The following is a 17,645-nucleotide window of genomic DNA, read 5'->3' on the forward strand; positions in this document are numbered from 1 at the left end:
TGCTTATAATATTGTATAATCCAGTTTCAGAAAAAGTTTTTATTTGATGAATAGTACTGTTATTTTGCTTTCTTTAGGGCATGTACCATATGGGTCAAAACCTAATGGTAAAAGGCAAGAAACTGAATAAAAATTAAAGCTAATGATACCACACTAAAAGCAACATAATTTTGATCAAATGAGGAAATTCCAAATACAGTTGCCTCATTTAACAACTATTTTACTAAATCATGAAATATTTCATTTTATCAGTTCTGTACATGATATGATCAAGATACACAAACACTAACGTTTGGAAATCCCATTCCAGACCGGTTCTCTTAATTAGGGATAATGATACACATTAATAAGTTTAAATTGTCAAATTGCTGCCTTAAGACATTTAAATTGAGTCCATGCTGTCATGTACAAATGGCTTGGATTTGGATTTATTTTAAATCTACACAAAAATATTGTCAGTAGCACAATAATGATTTCGTGTGTATGTTAAACTACTTTGGTATGTAAATGGAATTAAGGCATTTATCATCTTGAAGGATAATCTAAGCTCAAAATAAACTGGTATACCACCATTCCCTCATGGACCCATGTATATTTAACACAAATATATTGAACTGAAATTTTCAAATGGTTTTAAAGGCAAGTATAACATAACATGATAATAGATTTGATAAGCAACATGCAGTCTATCCCAGTTTCTCTGAGTGTATCACCTTGTTATGTTATACTTGCTATCAAAGCCTTTCAAAAATGTTTTAGTACATACAGTATGTTTAAATACACAAAATAGCAATAAGAATTCATAATGGAGCTGATCAAAGAACTAAATGGAAATAAAAAGCTTCTGGTGCATTCAGAAAGGTACAATATACGATAGTCTAGGCATTTGAAAAACTGTGGGCAGCTCACAATGTAGATCTGAATGTAGAAAACAGTACTATGAGGACCACCGAAAGGGTGAAGGCATTGAAAGTTGAAGTACTGGAGCCTCTAGCACTCATGCCTGTAAAGAAATAAGAACAGTAGGAGTTTGTGGCAAGGATTACAATTTACCATCACTGAAAGATGAGTTTCAACATGGGTATCACACATTTACCATGATTTTACCATGTTTTGCAGTGGTTTGTTACACTGGTTGGATTATGGTGTAGTATAATAAACATACTTTATAAATGTATAAGTTTTCGTAGGAGATAATAATATGACATTGTTTTATTTTATGTACAACAATGCTACAGTGCCATGTGCAGTACAGTAGCAGCATTTCAGAAATTCCACATTTGGAATCTGTGCTCATAGTGTAATCCTTTGATGTCTGTACAAAACTTTCGTATAGTCATTTTAATACATGGACAGTTAAGGGAGATAAGAGATAAGATAACTTAAGATAATATAAGTTATAGGAGTAATAAGGTGATGAAGATATCAGAACCATAGCTGTTTAAAAAAGTAAAATAAACAGAAACAGCTCACACTTACTTAGTTTATGAATCCTAATTTGCTCACTGCCAGCTCCCTCTCCTCCTTCACTTAAGGCTTTAACCTGTATTAGATAGTCATCGTGTGCAGCAAGGTTCAGATCCACAGTGGTCTTGTTAGTTGTGAGTATATTAACAATGTTGCTTTTGTATCTTCTGAATAATACCTGAGTATCAACAAAAATATATACTATACAGTACATCCCTGTAAACAGATCCTTTCTCTTTCCATCTATTTTATGCACTCAGGAATGCTGTTTTCAGTTTTATATTATCCTTTATAATGAATACAAAATTTGTCTCAACCATTTCTTCAAAAGCTATACAATCTCTGTTTTGAAATTACAGAAAATCCAATGGGAAATGATTTGCAGTTCTTTAAGTAATCGTTCCATTATTTCAAAACCTAATCTTGAAAGCATTGCAATTTAAATGAATCAAATACAGTACCTTTTGATTTTTTTTTTCAAGAGAAGGCTGAGGTTGACATTGTTCAGGATTTACCTGATTCAGTTTGCACTATCAGTTATGGTGAGGTTTAAAAGTAGGATTAAGAGACAATGGAAGATCTTTTTCATTAAAGGCAGTAGAATAAAGCATGTAATGTGCATAAAAAAGGAATGTCTATATACTGTATACTTTCATAACAAAAGTGGATTGATTCACATCCATTGTTACATTGATTGCCTTAAATCTTCACCGACGTCTACAGTATGTCTAAATTATCTTCTCACACATCAGGACATCTGTTACTGTATCTCTTCTTTTAGTTTAGAAGTTTTTAAAACCTGCACTTTTTGATGATTGCTTATACAGTACATGAACCACAGCCTTTGAACCCTTCAAATTGTCTGAATTGACACACAAGAGGCCAACTAGAGGCGTGTGCACCAACAGTTATGCATCTTATGAGATCACTTAAAATAGAGTCCCTAAGCATTATACCCTGCGGAAAAAGCCTGGTCTGCTACTGCTTTATAACTAATTTATTCCTCATCATTTCACATGGGGTAGGCCACCCTAGTCCTTGAGTGCCAGATTCCTGCTGGTTTTAGAGAAACATTTCTACAAGCACCTGATTACAACCTCGAAGACACAGCTAGATGTTTCTTCTCATATACTTAATTGGTTAATTAAGTTAAATGAAGGTCTGAGCTGACAAACAAACTCAGTAGTCCAGGACCAAAATTACATCTTCTTATTCTGGATAACACCCACTACTTTTGCAAGGATGAGTTATTCATATGCGATTATTTTGGCAGGTGGACAGGGAAATACCCAATTATTTGTTTCTTTTGTAAATTCATGTGACTACATCTGTAGAAAGTTTTTGCTTTCCGACCATGCTAATTCACACGAGGCAATTATCTGAAATACATTTTGGAGAATAAGCCAAAAAACAGATCTCTGATATAAGTATATACCTGTTACTTACTTGATACCCTGTGACTTCAGACTCATTTTCCATTGCTGTCACAGGATCCCAACTTAAAGTTAGCTTTAAGCCAATCAGGTTCCACTCAATATTTGATGGAGGTTGACTTGGTGCTAAAAGGAAGTGAATTGGTTAATACAAATCACACGATAGATGTTCTATATGTATCCTTACTTTAGAAGTAAAATAGTTTTGGCATTTAACCCATTTCAGTGAACAATCTGAAAAACAAACAAATTTTAGCATTAGTTTGTCTTCTACAGAACATTATGCCTACAGTAGTTTTTCATTTTGCACAAGCAGTTATACAGTCAAACAAAACAGATGAAAGCTTGTCAGATAAACTGCTTTAGTTGTAAGTACAGTACTGTATGGAGTATTTTAAAAGCACTCACGTGGTTTTTTGGTTGTGACATTAAATGAAACAGAAGAAGGGCCTGTTCCAGCAGTATTAAATGCATTCACTGCTATATTATATAAGCTGTTTCCTTTCAAGCCAGTAATATTAACTGATGTCTGATTCCCATATACCCTTACTTTCCCTGTAGTATCAGGTTTTGAGTCATATTCCATGTACACAACCTGTGGAAAAAGAGACAAAGCCAGAGGTAAGTCAATATAAATCACAAGTTACTATATTATAGTTGAATGAGCCACTTTTAATATAAAAATTCCCCATTTTGGAAAGAGCAATATTGTACTTACTGTGTAATACATAGTGTACACAGTTTCCCAATTTTATTGCTTGTCTGCTTGGCTTGATTTCACAAATTAAATGTGAAGCACACAACTTGAAAGTGTCAATGTTCAATAGCTTTTTTAGAAAGAACAAGCCTGGAATGTCAATACCTAGGTTTTCATTTTAGCACAACTTATAGGATAAAAAATACAGTTTTTCTATTCCTTTTACCAAATCATCTTCAATGACATAATAGCACTAGTTCTGTAGTTTGGCATTACTGGTGCCATGGCAACACAAGGACTGCATACTTTGGGGCAAAGGTGATGGAAATAGAAAGAGCATTTGATGAAACTACAGTGCACTTTTCACATTTTAAAAAGATGAGAATAGTTTTATTGCCATCAATATGCTGTTGCAGAGGCCTCAGTAACTTTAGACCAAGGTATTCAATGCTTTTTCGACGAAGATGTCTCTAAGGGAACCTGTGATGTACTTTATGCTCTAGATCCCATTAGCCATCAAAAAGTATTTCACAAACTAATGTTCAAGAGGTGCCATTTTGGGTGTTCATTACAGTGAAAGAAAGACATAATACCTCATATCCAAGCACCCTTCCAGAGGTCATCTTTGAGGAAAGAGCCTGCCAGACAACTTCAATTTGTGAAGCAGAAACACTTTTTGCTGAAACTATCTCTGGTGCTGCACTGGGTTCTAAAAAAAATGAAAAGACAAGTTGCACTGGAAGGCTTGCTCTTCACAACGTGACAGAGAAAAATAGGTATTTCATTAATACATGAATAAATATACAATTGTTTCTCTTTAATTTTAATTGGAGCTGCAACCGACATGAAAGAATATTATCTGCAAGACAAATTAAATTAGCACAGTAAGCTACTCTCAGAAATTAGGTGCCACAAAGCATCTTTTAATGTATGCATTGGAGCAATAACTAATCTAAAGTTGGCACCCATAATTGTTTAATCTGTAAAATCAAATTAATTTCTGAAATAGCTTATTTTTTCAGGTCCTGTCATATTAAAATGAAAACCAAAATGCACAATTGCTCAATTCTCCTGTGGCATCTGAGTGCCATTGATATAAATATCAGAGTTTCTCATGATTGTCTGCATCAGACAATGCGGATGCACAAGGCCAAACGACCAGTTGTGTATGGATGAATTTCTAGTAATAAGATTTTTGCTCAATCTTTCCTCACAGATGTATCATCTTTGTCTCAAGTCTTTATTTTTTGTAGCAGATTTATGAATGTGTAGATATGGCATTTGGTCATTGTTACTGTCTTAAGCGTGAAGCTATTTTATACTTACCTTCTTCAGCAGAATATACAGTTACTATAGGACTGAAAGGCCCTTCTCCTTTGTTATTGAATGCTCCAACCTTTACATCAAAAGGAGAAAATGGTGAAATGCTGTCATTTCGATAGACATATCGAGCTATTCCTGGTGTGGTTATAATCACTCGTGTCCACGTCACTGTGGAGGCGGGTCGAAATGCAACGATGTATCCAAAACCTTCACCGTTTTGTAGTTCCTCAGGGATGGGCTATGAGCAAAACACAAAACTATAGTGATATTAAAACAAATACAAAAAAGATATGTTCTTACTTCTATACATTCATACAAATATATAGGAACCTGTTAGGGACATAATTAAGACTCTTAGCACCTCATACACTACATGCTGAATCTACACCTTATATTGTATACTATACAGTGAAAATAGTGATACAAGTAGATCACAGATAATAGAAAAGACACCTTATAACACCTTTAAACAGGTAGACACAGACTTCAACAGATGTATACATTGTTCGCATTCTATTTACGATCACATCTCCATTATAAAAAAGTGCTTCCTCACTTAAAATTTCTTCAGTTCTAGATTTCCTCTTTTTCCCACTTTGTGTATTGGAGTTAATAATATTCTAGAAAGGGAGTGTAACGAGGAGGCAGGAAAGGGAGTATGGATCCTGTGCAGGACTCAGGAGAGAGAGAGAACACTGAGAGTTCCAATCCAGATCACAAGGCTAAGACATACTGTAAACCAGGAAACAAGCAAGAAGGTCTGATAGCGGTTAGACAGCAGGAGAGTAACAATCTGAATCACAAGACTAAATTGTAAATGAGGGGACAAGCAAGATGGTCTGATAATGATTAGATAGCAAGAGCATATAACGCGCACTAGGGAGTTCAAGGAGATCCACAATAGTGAGCGGGGAAGTGAGAAAAAAGGGGAACTAAAATAGTGATGGGAGTGAATGGTGATAGGTAAATTAGCATTTGTTAAACTAGCTAAAATTAGCATTTGTCTGAGGTGCGTGCGGAATGCGTAACAGTAACCCCCCCCAGGGGTGGCTCCTGACGCCCTACTAGTCAAACATGGATGGGTATGAAAAAAGTCTTCAGTGAGGTTTAGGTCCAGGATATCAGCCTCTGAAACCCACAATCGTTCTTCTGTACTGTAACCGTCCCAGTCTATCGGGAATTGGCGGGAGCCCAAGATCTTATTCACCGTATAGGTGGGTAAGCCATCAATGAGTTGAGGGGAAGATGGACGTGGTTGACGTCCAGAAAGTGGGGATTTGTGGTAAGCCATTCAACACTGGGTTAAAAAACTCAAAAGTTTCGCAGGATATCTCTCAGATTTTTCCGGAGTGGGGAGGAGTAAGGGGCTAGAAGCGGCAACAAGGGGAGGGACTGGCACGGGTGCCGCGGGTTGGGGTGGTGGATGGGTGGCGTGGTCCACTAATCGCTGAACCGCTGCAGTCAGTTGTCCAAGAACCTGGGACTGCTGTTGAAAAAAGGCGAAGGGGTCATTACGGTCCGCTGGATTCATGTTGAAGCTAGTTTCTGGGGCTCTAACCTGAGAGATGCTGTGGGAAGCATTTTCCATGTTTTTAAATTGTCCAGTTCTGGAATAAATTTTTCTATTTTGTACGTTATCGTAATTAAGTATATTCTTGTCATGGCCAGACCTGCGGTACCCACGAGAGATGCAGCTCTTTCCCATATGAACAGCTTCCTCACGGGGCTCCAATTCCTACATGCTCAGGTCGTGTGCTGAGTCACACTTCTTTCTACCAAGCCAGCACCTCATCTAATTTGACCTGACTTCCTATTAAACACCTGAACTGCCATTGCGGAAGATGCTATGTCATTTAAGCTTCCAGTTACTGCTACACTTTATCTTTGCATCTCTCTGTTCTTACAAACTAGCTCTAGTTATAACCCTTCTCCTGATTCCTAATCCAGTTACCAGGACTTGCCTGCTGGAAACTTCCCTGTGGCTAATCAACCTTCCTGCAAAACTAGTTTCCTTCTTTTTCTGGATCCACCTCTGCCTCCTGACTTTCTGTATTTTCCCTCTACACCACTTTTGTTTTTGCCTGTTCACTCAGCGATCTCTATCAGTCTACGGAAATCACCAAGCATCTGTTGATGGATTGTGTGCCTTTCTTTCAGCCACAGCTGTCAGCCAGAGCAAACCTCATCATAACAATTCTCTTTTCTCATCTTTTAGGCCTGCTAGATGATAACTCTAATCCTAACTTGTCACAGTAGCAGAAACAGATTTGACTGCAACTTCCTGCCCTTGGCCTTATGGGATCCTGGTCTATCCTGACATTATTTAGATGAAGCTCTAGACTTCCAGAATTCATGGTCACAGTGAAGAGAACTGGGGAGTCTGGAGTGCTTGGAGTCAAGGCCTCTTTGCAAAAGACGTCTTTTGTAGCTTATTTGTAGGTCCATAAATGGAAACAGAGGGTGTATGTGTGTGGGTGGGGAGGAAGGTAACACTGAGGATGATGGGGGATTTTGCGGTATGAGGAAACTCTTTTTCCTTTTTTTTGTATTGTATTTTATTAATTGTTTTTTGAGTTGAAAATATTAAAAATAAGATTATGTTAATAAAAAAATATCACAAGCGTTCACACATTACAGAATAGAAGAGCAGACAAATTATGTAGTGTACTACTTGGCGAGGTTCCAGTACAGTATGTAGACTAAGAGGTATTAAGAGTTTGAAGTATAATTTCATAGATTTTCACATCAATTAAAAAAGTATGATCAATAAATAAGTAAACTGATACTTTGGTTTATATTACAGGCCAATTCTCAATAAAAGCACTGGGAAAGCAAACAAAACCATCTTCCATTTTTGTTGCTTCTTATATTTGACATCTAAGACAGTCTAAATGAAATACTTTCTAATCCTGAGCTAAATTGCACATCCACGAAGTGCAAACTACTGACTTTGGCGGGAGCAATACAAAACCTTCACACAATTATGAGCTATTAAACAAATGTCATTCATTACCTATAATTGGAGTGAAATAAAACGGTGATAGATCACTTACCTCCCATGTTATTACTAATTCTGTCTTAATGCCACCACCTCCACTTACATCAGTAGGAGCTGTGTCAGGAACTGTAAGGAAAAAAGAGATAAGCATGTATACTTGTATTTTTTAATTGTCCAACAGGGGATTAACATATAACAGTATACTATTTTATTTTCAGGATATACAGTATTAATTGCTTGTTAAAAACATCCCTATAATGTCAACACTGAAGTAAAGTCAATAAACATTACTAAAGCTTTGCTGTCAGTTCAGCATTCTGCATAGAAAATTGGACTTTAGCACATTAAAGACCATGAAGGTAATAACATTCAATATTTGGAAAACTTTCAAATCCAGTAAAAGAAGTTACTTAGCTTTTCAAAATGGATGTTTTGACTTTCGTATTTGGCACATGATTTGTAGTCATTTAGCTTTTGAAATCAAATCTGATTTGTAGTCATGCTTTAAATAACTTTCTTTGACATGGATGAACAAAAAAGATTTTCACCTGCATCTTCTGTTCGAGTTTTGATTGATGGTGGACTAGGTTCCCCAACTCCAACACTGTTACTTGCCACTACACGAAATTCATACTCCACCCATGCATTTAGATCCACTACTGTGGCTGTTAATGTATTGCCATCAATAACCTCAGGAACTAAGGAAAAGAAATGAAGTTAGGGACGTTTTAAGAACTAAATTACTATCGCTGCAGCATCATTGTTTGTGCTGGACCAAAGAACATGTTTTTCATAGAAAAAAAATCACTTTTTAGCAGGATGTCTGCTATAGCTCTAGATTAAAATTCTGCAGTTTCTCAGTCCTACAAAGCATTCATAATCAGCTCCTGTTCTTGCAAGTAGGTTAGTGGACACATGTTTGTGAACACGAGGCTGGAATGTGGACAGGCTATTGACACACCAAAGTAAAAGGAATGGGCTCGTTATATTTTAATGCCAGCCAGCTTTCCTGCAGGCTTGAACCCATACGGTATTTTAGCACTCAAGTGAAGCATTTTTTTTATTGTGCTTCATCGACTTTCCTCTTTAAAAACATAAAATCAGTATGCTTAATTCCATCGTTCCTCAATGTTTTTCAACAGTGACTATTTTGTTAAATCCATTTATACTGTATGAACGATTCAGTCAGGGAAACCAATGTGTTTAAATATGTGGTCAGAATCACAAGCCAGACAGAGATATCTGAGAAGATTCACCTGAACACTAAAAACATTATTCTAACCCAGTATGTTGGCTAAGTATGCAATTTTTTTCTAACCCAGTATGTTAGCTAAGTACATAATTTATTTCCAATTTATAAACAAGTGGTCTTACATTTTCTAGGTAGAACATGAGTGTCTCCCATCTTATTACTGCTGCATATCAAAACTCTTGAATTGCTGCTAAAAGACTCAATATATTTTGTGCAAAAGTGAGATAAAGGTTTTATAAATCACATACATTGTTAGCATTCAAAGGTCTGTGAAATATGGTTACTTAAGTACAATTCAATGTCAATTGGATGTACTCTATGCACTGTAGTCGACACTGACCTTTATTTAAGAGATTTGATATTGTGTTTTCAAGGCATACTAAGCCCCCATTGAAACTACTGAAACTATCGAACATAAGAATTGTATAGATCTGAGTTTGTACTCATAAGCATGTCTGAAATTAATTTAAGAGTTGTTGTTTAAAGTTCTATGTGTAAAATGGAGCTTGCTAATATTTTATGAATGTATTTACAATACCTTGAAGTAAATACTTCGTAACCATTCTTAAGAGTGGGATATAGGTTTTGGTTCATATGATGAAGCATTTACCTGTATCAATTGCTTGCCATCCCACAGTGAATGGTGTTCTCCCCTGTATGATATAGCCAGTAATAGGACTTCCATTGTCTCTCCCTGGCCTCCAGGATAGCTGAGCTGTGCTGTCTGTGATCTCTTCCACTGTTACAGCTTCTGGAGGGCCTGGGGGACCTGACTCAATCAAAACGAAATCCAAAGTTAGTTTTAAAATGATATCACCACATACCCTTTTGTTCTTAAGTGCGTCACAGAAGATATGAGAAAACATACATTTTCTAAAATAAAGTATTTGCAGCAATTCTTTTACTATGAAAATACTAGGCACGTAAAATTTCAGATTCAATATGCAAGACTGTATACTGTATGTGCATCTGTCTTTTTTACTTACAATGTCACATCACCATTATCAATCATTACACACTCCTTTAATATGTCTGAAATGAATTCAGAGGATTATAACAAGAGCAAGATTATTCAAATTCCAATACCATTCAGGTGTAAAGTGACATGGGACCTTATTTCAGGCAGGTGTCAGCAAACCAACTCCTGCCAAGCACCATCCAATATCTCATTTTTATTAGTAGCCCCTCTCATCTATACAGCCAGGAGATTATGGACGAAAAGTCACCCCTGCAGTAGCTGACTGTTCTGTACATAGCTTACAAACTGTATATTAAGCAATGACATGCACAGGCATGTGTCATTGATAGAGTACGCACTCAGGGATTAAGTAACAAAAGCAATTGGGTGCGTACTCTCTGTACTCCAAAGTAATTTATTAATGCTTATTAATGTTTTAGCATACATATAGTAAACCTTCCATGGGACCTGCTGCTTTGTATGAAAATGAACAATTTTAAGCTAGTTTGGACGAAACGTGGTACATGCAAACAAGACAGGTTGCCTCTCAAGAGCATGATCGTTTTAAACAAGCCAACATTAGAAAACATTGGCACTGTGATCCAATCATATTTCATGTTTGGTTAATATGCACGCACTGCAACGTGTATTTATAGGAGAGTTTTTGTATAATCACAGAAGACTAGCTTTGGCAATTATAGTCCACAGCTGGATAAAGCTGATTGGTCACATGAAATGGCAGCAAAATAAAAGGTTTAATCTGTCCTTCTGGTCAAATAGAAGAAATCCTATGTGTTATACTAAAATGGGCCTTACTCTTGACTTCTAACCTTTTCTAAAGGTCACATGCAAAATCTATTTCCTTAAATGGTATAGACTCGGTCATGTTAATTATGGAATACATATACAGTAATTGTTAGTTGCTGCTATTGTATATTTTCCACTATAGTATATCACATTCAGTCTTTAAACATCAACCCTGATAGTTAAAAAAAACACCCATTCATTTTCTAATTGCTGTATCCAATATATGATTGTGGGGGAGCCAGAGCCTATTCTAACAAGCAATGGGCACAAGGCATTATACACCCTGGACAGAATACCAGTACTTCACATTACACACAGTGGCGCAAACACTCACACCAGGACCAAATTTCCCACAGGCCAATTCACCTACCAATATGTCTTTCAATTGTAGGAAGAAACAGGAGCACCTGGAGGAAACCCACGCAAAGACAGGGAGAACATCAAAACTGCATGCAGACAGAACTTCAGGAATTAAACCCAGGACCCCAGCACTGCTATGCAGCAATGCTGATCACTGTGCCATTGTGCTGCCCTTAAATAAAAACCATCAAAAATACATGCTTGTTTTTTTTTTTAATAAAGCAAATCCTCAAACTAAAAGACAATTAGCTTAATATAACCAGATTTGAGTCAAAACCCTACACTCAAAAATGTGTGAGATCACTTGCCTGCTGTTGGCAGAGACAGTAAGCAGTCATTTTTTTTTTGCTTCAGTATAGCTAAAACGTAGTGAGTGAGTACTGTAGCGGTGGTGCATAATATTTGTTATCCCTGCCAAATATCAAGATAATGTCTACCTGACTTCCCATGTCTATACAAGAATGTTTTTTTTAATTGGTTTCCTGGCAAAAAATAAAAAGAAATGCGCAAAAAAGTCACTGGCCAGGTGGCAGTTCTAATTAGGGTTCTTATGAGATTTCAAGAACACTGGTTTAAAAAATGTAACTTTTTCAGTTACATTATCTTTCCCCTAATTACCCATGTATCAGATCTGCAATCCTTCTGAGCTGTTCACTTTTTCTCTTGATCAGGCAGAAGGAGCCTCAGAAATACAGGCATTACATTAAAACAGCTACATGTTTTTGATGCATGGTCAACAGCAAAAAAATATGGCATTTGTTATTATTTCATGAACCAATACAGTTCACTAAGGCATAGCTACTGTATAAGTGCACTTTGTTAAATTATTTAGGTTTAAAAGTTGCTTTTTAAAAGGTGCATGTACCAATACCTATTTCTTTGATTTAAGAGAAATAAACCACTGTAAACTAGAGATGTAGCCCAGCACCTCATTGATCTCAAGGAATAAATATAAATCATTACAGGTGAAGTTTTTTTTTCTTAACTCAAGTCCACACAGAAACTAATAGTCCATTTCTGAGCTAAATAACCAGAGCCTCTCTGAAAGCTCACCCATCCATCTGCCACTTGTTTACTGAGAAGTGTTAATTTGATACTGTACTAGATTGGCACAGGTAAAGTCCTTATCAAGAGTATTAAAATGTGCTGAAACTCTCACAGTCTTTCAGCTGTGTTTGCTCTGGCACCAACAGCCCCTCCCAACACTGCTGCCACAAATCCTCTATAGCCATTTCTTTCTGCTTCTACAGTATTTCAAACCCCTGACTGGTATTAACTTATAGTTTCCCTTAGAAGGCCAGTGCCTCCTGCCTCCTTTTGCTCTGCAGTGCTCTGAGTGTAAGCAGTCCTCAGTCCCAGCTGACAAGCAGGGTCATCTGCTTCACTGGAGGCAACATCTTTCATGCAGCAACACTCTCACAGAGCTGCTGGCGGAGCAGGTCAAGACAGAGGCCTTGTTGTGGGCCTGGAGAACACCTTCTTCCTGTGCTGCTCATGCGAGGGTGACAGACTGCTATTGTCATTTTTTTTTCCAGAGGGATTTTTGTCCCTTTCTAAACTATGCTACTGCTCAGTGGCCATAGCCAGGAGATCAGCATGGTACTTCAACTGTTAATGTTTAAAGCTCCTACATCAAGTGCTGCAAACTGTCTTTGAGGGTCTATCTTGACACATAGAGAACAGCTCTGGTAGTGGCAATGGTATCTCTCACATAACCATCGACCTGTATCTCTATTCAGCTGTCTGTCTTCCTCTGCTATCTGAAAAAAGAATGATTTAATTTTCTTCCAAACAAAGTTCTTCTGATGGCCCTGGAAATATACTGTATTTTTAGAACTGGCCTTGTCTCCCATCTTGTTGGGTCTTGTTGGAAAACATGCAAGCTCCAAAGTACAAATTGGCTCCTGGAGATCCAGGCCCAGGAAAGCGTGGGTCCTCCACATGCGCCAACCAGAACTCATGATTGATGGCATGTGTCCCAGCCTGGGCCTCCAGCACTTGCAGTCGTATCATGGACTGTATTGTCCTGTCACTTATGTCTCTTCCCAGCATCTTCATCCCTTACAACTGCAGACTGAATTCCCAGATGAAAAAATGATGATGGTGGAGACAGTGTTAATGAGAATTGGCAGCTGTACTGCAACAATCGTATATGCAGGCCATTCCACTCAGCAGGACCATCCAGTAACACTGTTATTTCCTCATTTGCTCCATCTGTTCCTTGCTGCTGCTTTGTAGGCAGGAGACAGTGCTCTTGCCATCAGGTAGCTTTCCTTCTTGTAATCCTGCTCCTGCTCTGTGGCTGATCTTGGCCAATCTGCTCCACCAGGGCAACATGATAACTCATGCATCTTGCTTGCTACCATTACCATCCAAAGGTTGCTGTGCTTGGTCAGGCACGGCATGTCTACTACAATTGTCCACAGCTGCCAGGTCTTCAGCCTCCCACAATCAGTCAACCACTGAGATAGGGTTGAAATATGGTGCTAATGATATTATAGTACTTATAACTGAAGTTCTTTTTCCACTTGTTGTGCTAGGCACTCAGAGTTCCACACAATGTTTTATTAAAACATTAATACCATTCAGATCCTGAGCTTGAGTCTAGAGAGACTGCCTTCAGGTACACCACTAATCTTATGTTAGGCAATAGTAGCTATAATTTATAAATTTAATGTACAGTATGCATGTCCTTGCTTAATTTTCAAGAAGCTCATAAATGTACACATTTATGTATTCATTTACAGAACACATATTATACATTATTATTAATTTATTAATTTACCTGTTACAATATTTTGCAATATTTTGCAGATTTACTGCTTCACAAATAAACATATTTTACTCATACAGTATATCATATGACAGATACAAACTTTGAAAGGCAGTGTCTTATGTAAGTGATTAATAGAAATGCACTTTGTTGTTTCCAATGTATTTTTTTTCTTCCTGCACCAGGAGCCTTCTAGGAGTGTTCCAGCTGTGTGAATCCTGTGTTAATGCTATAATTAAGAATCCTTTAATGCAGTGTTTCTCAGTCCTAGTCCTGAAGTACCCCTGAGCCTTCTGGTTTTTGTTCCAGTTGAGCACTTGATTAATTAAGGTTATTGAACACTGAATTGAACCAACTGTTTGGTTTTCATCTATTTTCTGCAGTTATGTCTTTGTTATAACAGTAATTATTTTTTTGCAAATTAATTTCAGGAAATATTAAAAAGAAATTCTATTTCAAGCATGTAAGTTGTTGCTTTCCTATAATTTCTAAAAAATAATAATCATTTTGTTAATTTATTATAAATTAATTATGTTCAGGAGGGAGTGCCACTGAGCCAAACATTCACATCATAAGCATTCTTAGTGATGTACCATTGTCTAAATTCCAACATCAAGTAATCAACAATGAAAAGGTTTGTGAACACAGCTTCTAAGACAAGGTTATTGCTAAATCCCAACCTTTTCTTATTATGCATGGTCTAAAAGGGCTGATTTATATAAGCAAATAGTTCAATTAAAAGTTCAATAAGCTAAATTAATCAAAAGCTGAGGCAGAAGAAAAAAAATGAAGCACACAGGTACTTCAGGACCAGGACTGGAAAACAATGGTTTAATATAATTCACAGTATGATTCAGCTCAACTCCTGGGATTCCAAATGTATTCTAAATGCATATTAAAACATCAGAGTAGCATATAGAGCACAATGAACAGAATAGAGCTAAATATGTCACCGTTGTGCTTTGGAATGAGATAATTTATTTGCTTTTACAATGCATTCATGTATTGTCAGTTCAAAACTGAAATTATTAAAAGGCAGAAAAAACAACTGCGTTTTTACTCTTCAGCTTTCAGTATGAATTTCACAATAAAATGTGGATCTGCTAATAGCTTTCAAAATGAATTGCCAAATTCATTGTTCCTCTCATTACTGAATATCTGGGTTTCTGTGGCCTCCTGATAAATTAATCTCTTTTATTTGATTTTAAACCAAGAAACTTTACAGTATAGTTTGATCTTTCTAATATCTATGTGCCTCTCAACAGTTTAAATACTAGCTAAGCATCTGCTATATCTATTTAGCTTGACTAAGTTTAATTGAAGGGTATTCATCATTCTTAAACTTATTAGCTAGCTTTGATAAGCAGGTTTGATAAGGTTGTCTTGTTACCATGCACCTAATGAACACACAATCTGAATTCCAATTTCTGCATCAATTCATTATAATCATAAATTATAATTTGCTCCTATTGCTTAGAGTGAATTTCTGAAATTGTAAAAAGAAAGTGTGACACTTCTGTACATGATAGAATTCAAGGGAAAACCATGTTAAACCAAACAAGAAAACCTATGGAACTATGAAGTAATTATCAACTTCCTAGTCAACATTAAAATTAAAGCCAGAAAGAAATACATCCTTGTTTTATTGTTTAGTGATCATACAAATTATTTTGTATCCATTTAGGGCTCCACATAAACATCCATGTCAGTTATCTCATGATCAATATGCATGGGAAATGCACTTTTCTCCTCCCCTTCGATTTTAAATATTTAAACCTAACTCAGATTGATTTGGATAAACAGTAATGCAATATGCCTGCTTGACAGTTAAAAAAAAATACTTTAAAGGCTTGAAGGCAAAACATTGGCATAACCCGCCAAGCTTTTACCTTCATCCCATCACTGTGAAGGATGTTATCTTTATATTTTCCAGTCTGTTTTTATCAGTATTTTTACATCAGTGAATCGGTTAATTTGAACTGTTATTTTATCAAGATTAACCATTCTGTTTGCCTGGATACTTTTGCAGTCCAGTCACTTACCTTTTACAATTAATACGGCTGCAGATGACAAACTTTCTACATCTGTATTTACAAGACAGACATATTTTCCAGCATGATTCAATTGGATGTTTCGGATCATCAGATCTCCTGCTATACTCTGAAAGGCAAATTAACACATGTTCAAAAAGCTTATACTAAATTGATAACCCTGAATATATATATGCCAAATTTGTACTTACATAAACTACAACAAAAAAGAAGAAAAACATCAATTAGATTTTGAACAGAATTACAACTGACTAATTTGCATTATTGAAATATAATTAATGGTAAACTGCTGTTCCAGTGTTTAAATATTCATACTGTATGTTTTATACAGTATATTTTAACTTCAATTTTATGCAAAACAAAGATAGAGAACATTGGATGTAAAAAGTGGTCAATAATGGAAAAAAAATGCACTGTGTATATTTTTAAGCAAAATCAATGATAAAAAACACCCTAAAAATCTCTTAATATAGCTGCGGAAAATGCAAATTTGGTAAATTGGAACACTCCCAAAACGTTTAGTGATGCAACCTTCAGGGGAGGTGAATAAGATGAAGAAAGCTTTATAATCCTCAGATGCCTGGAAAACTAATATAAATGTCTGCTGTGCTCTGTAAAATGCCAGACTTAAACAAATATTCACATTGGCCCAGCCTGGAGGCTTTGCAAGGATTATATAGCCAAGAAGAAGGGTACAGTGTACAAGTACCAAGGAAAGAAAATACACAATATTTAATTGGAAAGATGATGCTAATTAAATCTTAATTATATAAGCAAGTAAGAAGAAAATGGTCAAACACACAGCGTAATAATATCTTACACACATCAGCTCCTGGACTGAATTTATAAATATGTTTTTCTCTTTGGAGACAATATTAACGAATAAACCTGTGTAAATATTTTTTCTAATTTGCATTTCTAAAATACAAGTAAATTTAGTCAGGGATAAAGAATTTCCAGGAGAGGACAAAACCTTCTAGATAAAAGGCACCAAGGACAAATCACAAGAGTGCAAAAGAATTATGAATTATCTGTCAATAAAAAATATATATTTTGTTTGCTTTCCCTATGAAAAGACTCAATACTGTACAGTATGTACATTAAAAATGCAACTTAACATGAAAGTAGAGCCTTTTCCCATGTACAGTGTATGCATCCCTACAGTAAGTACTTCACAATGCTGCCACAGCCAAGCCAACAATTTTATACTGAAGTGGAGCCAGCTCTTGGGAAATGCAAAATAGTTATTCTATGGCATTATATCACACAGCAACGCATGCCAAGAATTGCCCAGAAGAAGAATGGGTCCAACAACGGTTTATCCAAGAAGTAATCAGGTTGGAAAGAATTTAGGCAGGCCAGATTATATTAACCTATATGGGTTTGGGCTATGACCCCGAAGTTAGCAACCTTGCCTTTTCAAAAGAGCATCTGGGGATCTGTAATGTTGACTGTAAAGCAGTGATAAAGTAAAGCAATATTAATACTGCTTGAGGCTACCTTCTATTAGAAAGAGAAAAAAATGG

General features: G+C 36.3%; 1 protein-coding gene across 2 annotated transcripts in view; it reads right to left on the reverse strand.

Annotated features, from left to right (window-relative positions):
* Nucleotides 1-905: 905 nt before the first annotated feature.
* The window catches only part of LOC148835216 (contactin-3-like), a 58,616-nt gene continuing 41,876 nt past the window's right edge, over nucleotides 906-17,645 (reverse strand). The window contains exons 13-22 of one of the 2 annotated variants that reach the window (XM_088916625.1): nucleotides 16,111-16,228; nucleotides 9,781-9,939; nucleotides 8,467-8,616; nucleotides 7,974-8,044; nucleotides 4,924-5,158; nucleotides 4,191-4,306; nucleotides 3,309-3,495; nucleotides 2,914-3,026; nucleotides 1,480-1,645; nucleotides 906-1,003 (exon numbers count right to left, since the gene is read on the reverse strand). In XM_088916625.1, coding sequence (XP_088772751.1) covers nucleotides 906-1,003; nucleotides 1,480-1,645; nucleotides 2,914-3,026; nucleotides 3,309-3,495; nucleotides 4,191-4,306; nucleotides 4,924-5,158; nucleotides 7,974-8,044; nucleotides 8,467-8,616; nucleotides 9,781-9,939; nucleotides 16,111-16,228 — 1,413 coding nt within the window. Of the gene's footprint in view, nucleotides 1,004-1,479; nucleotides 1,646-2,902; nucleotides 3,027-3,308; nucleotides 3,496-4,190; nucleotides 4,307-4,923; nucleotides 5,159-7,973; nucleotides 8,045-8,466; nucleotides 8,617-9,780; nucleotides 9,940-16,110; nucleotides 16,229-17,645 lie in introns of both variants that reach the window. The other variant, XM_088916626.1, reaches the window with a different exon arrangement.

The sequence above is a fragment of the Atractosteus spatula genome, chromosome 5 (genome assembly GCF_055471065.1).
Source record: "Atractosteus spatula isolate fAtrSpa1 chromosome 5, fAtrSpa1.hap1, whole genome shotgun sequence".
NCBI lineage: Eukaryota > Metazoa > Chordata > Actinopteri > Semionotiformes > Lepisosteidae > Atractosteus > Atractosteus spatula.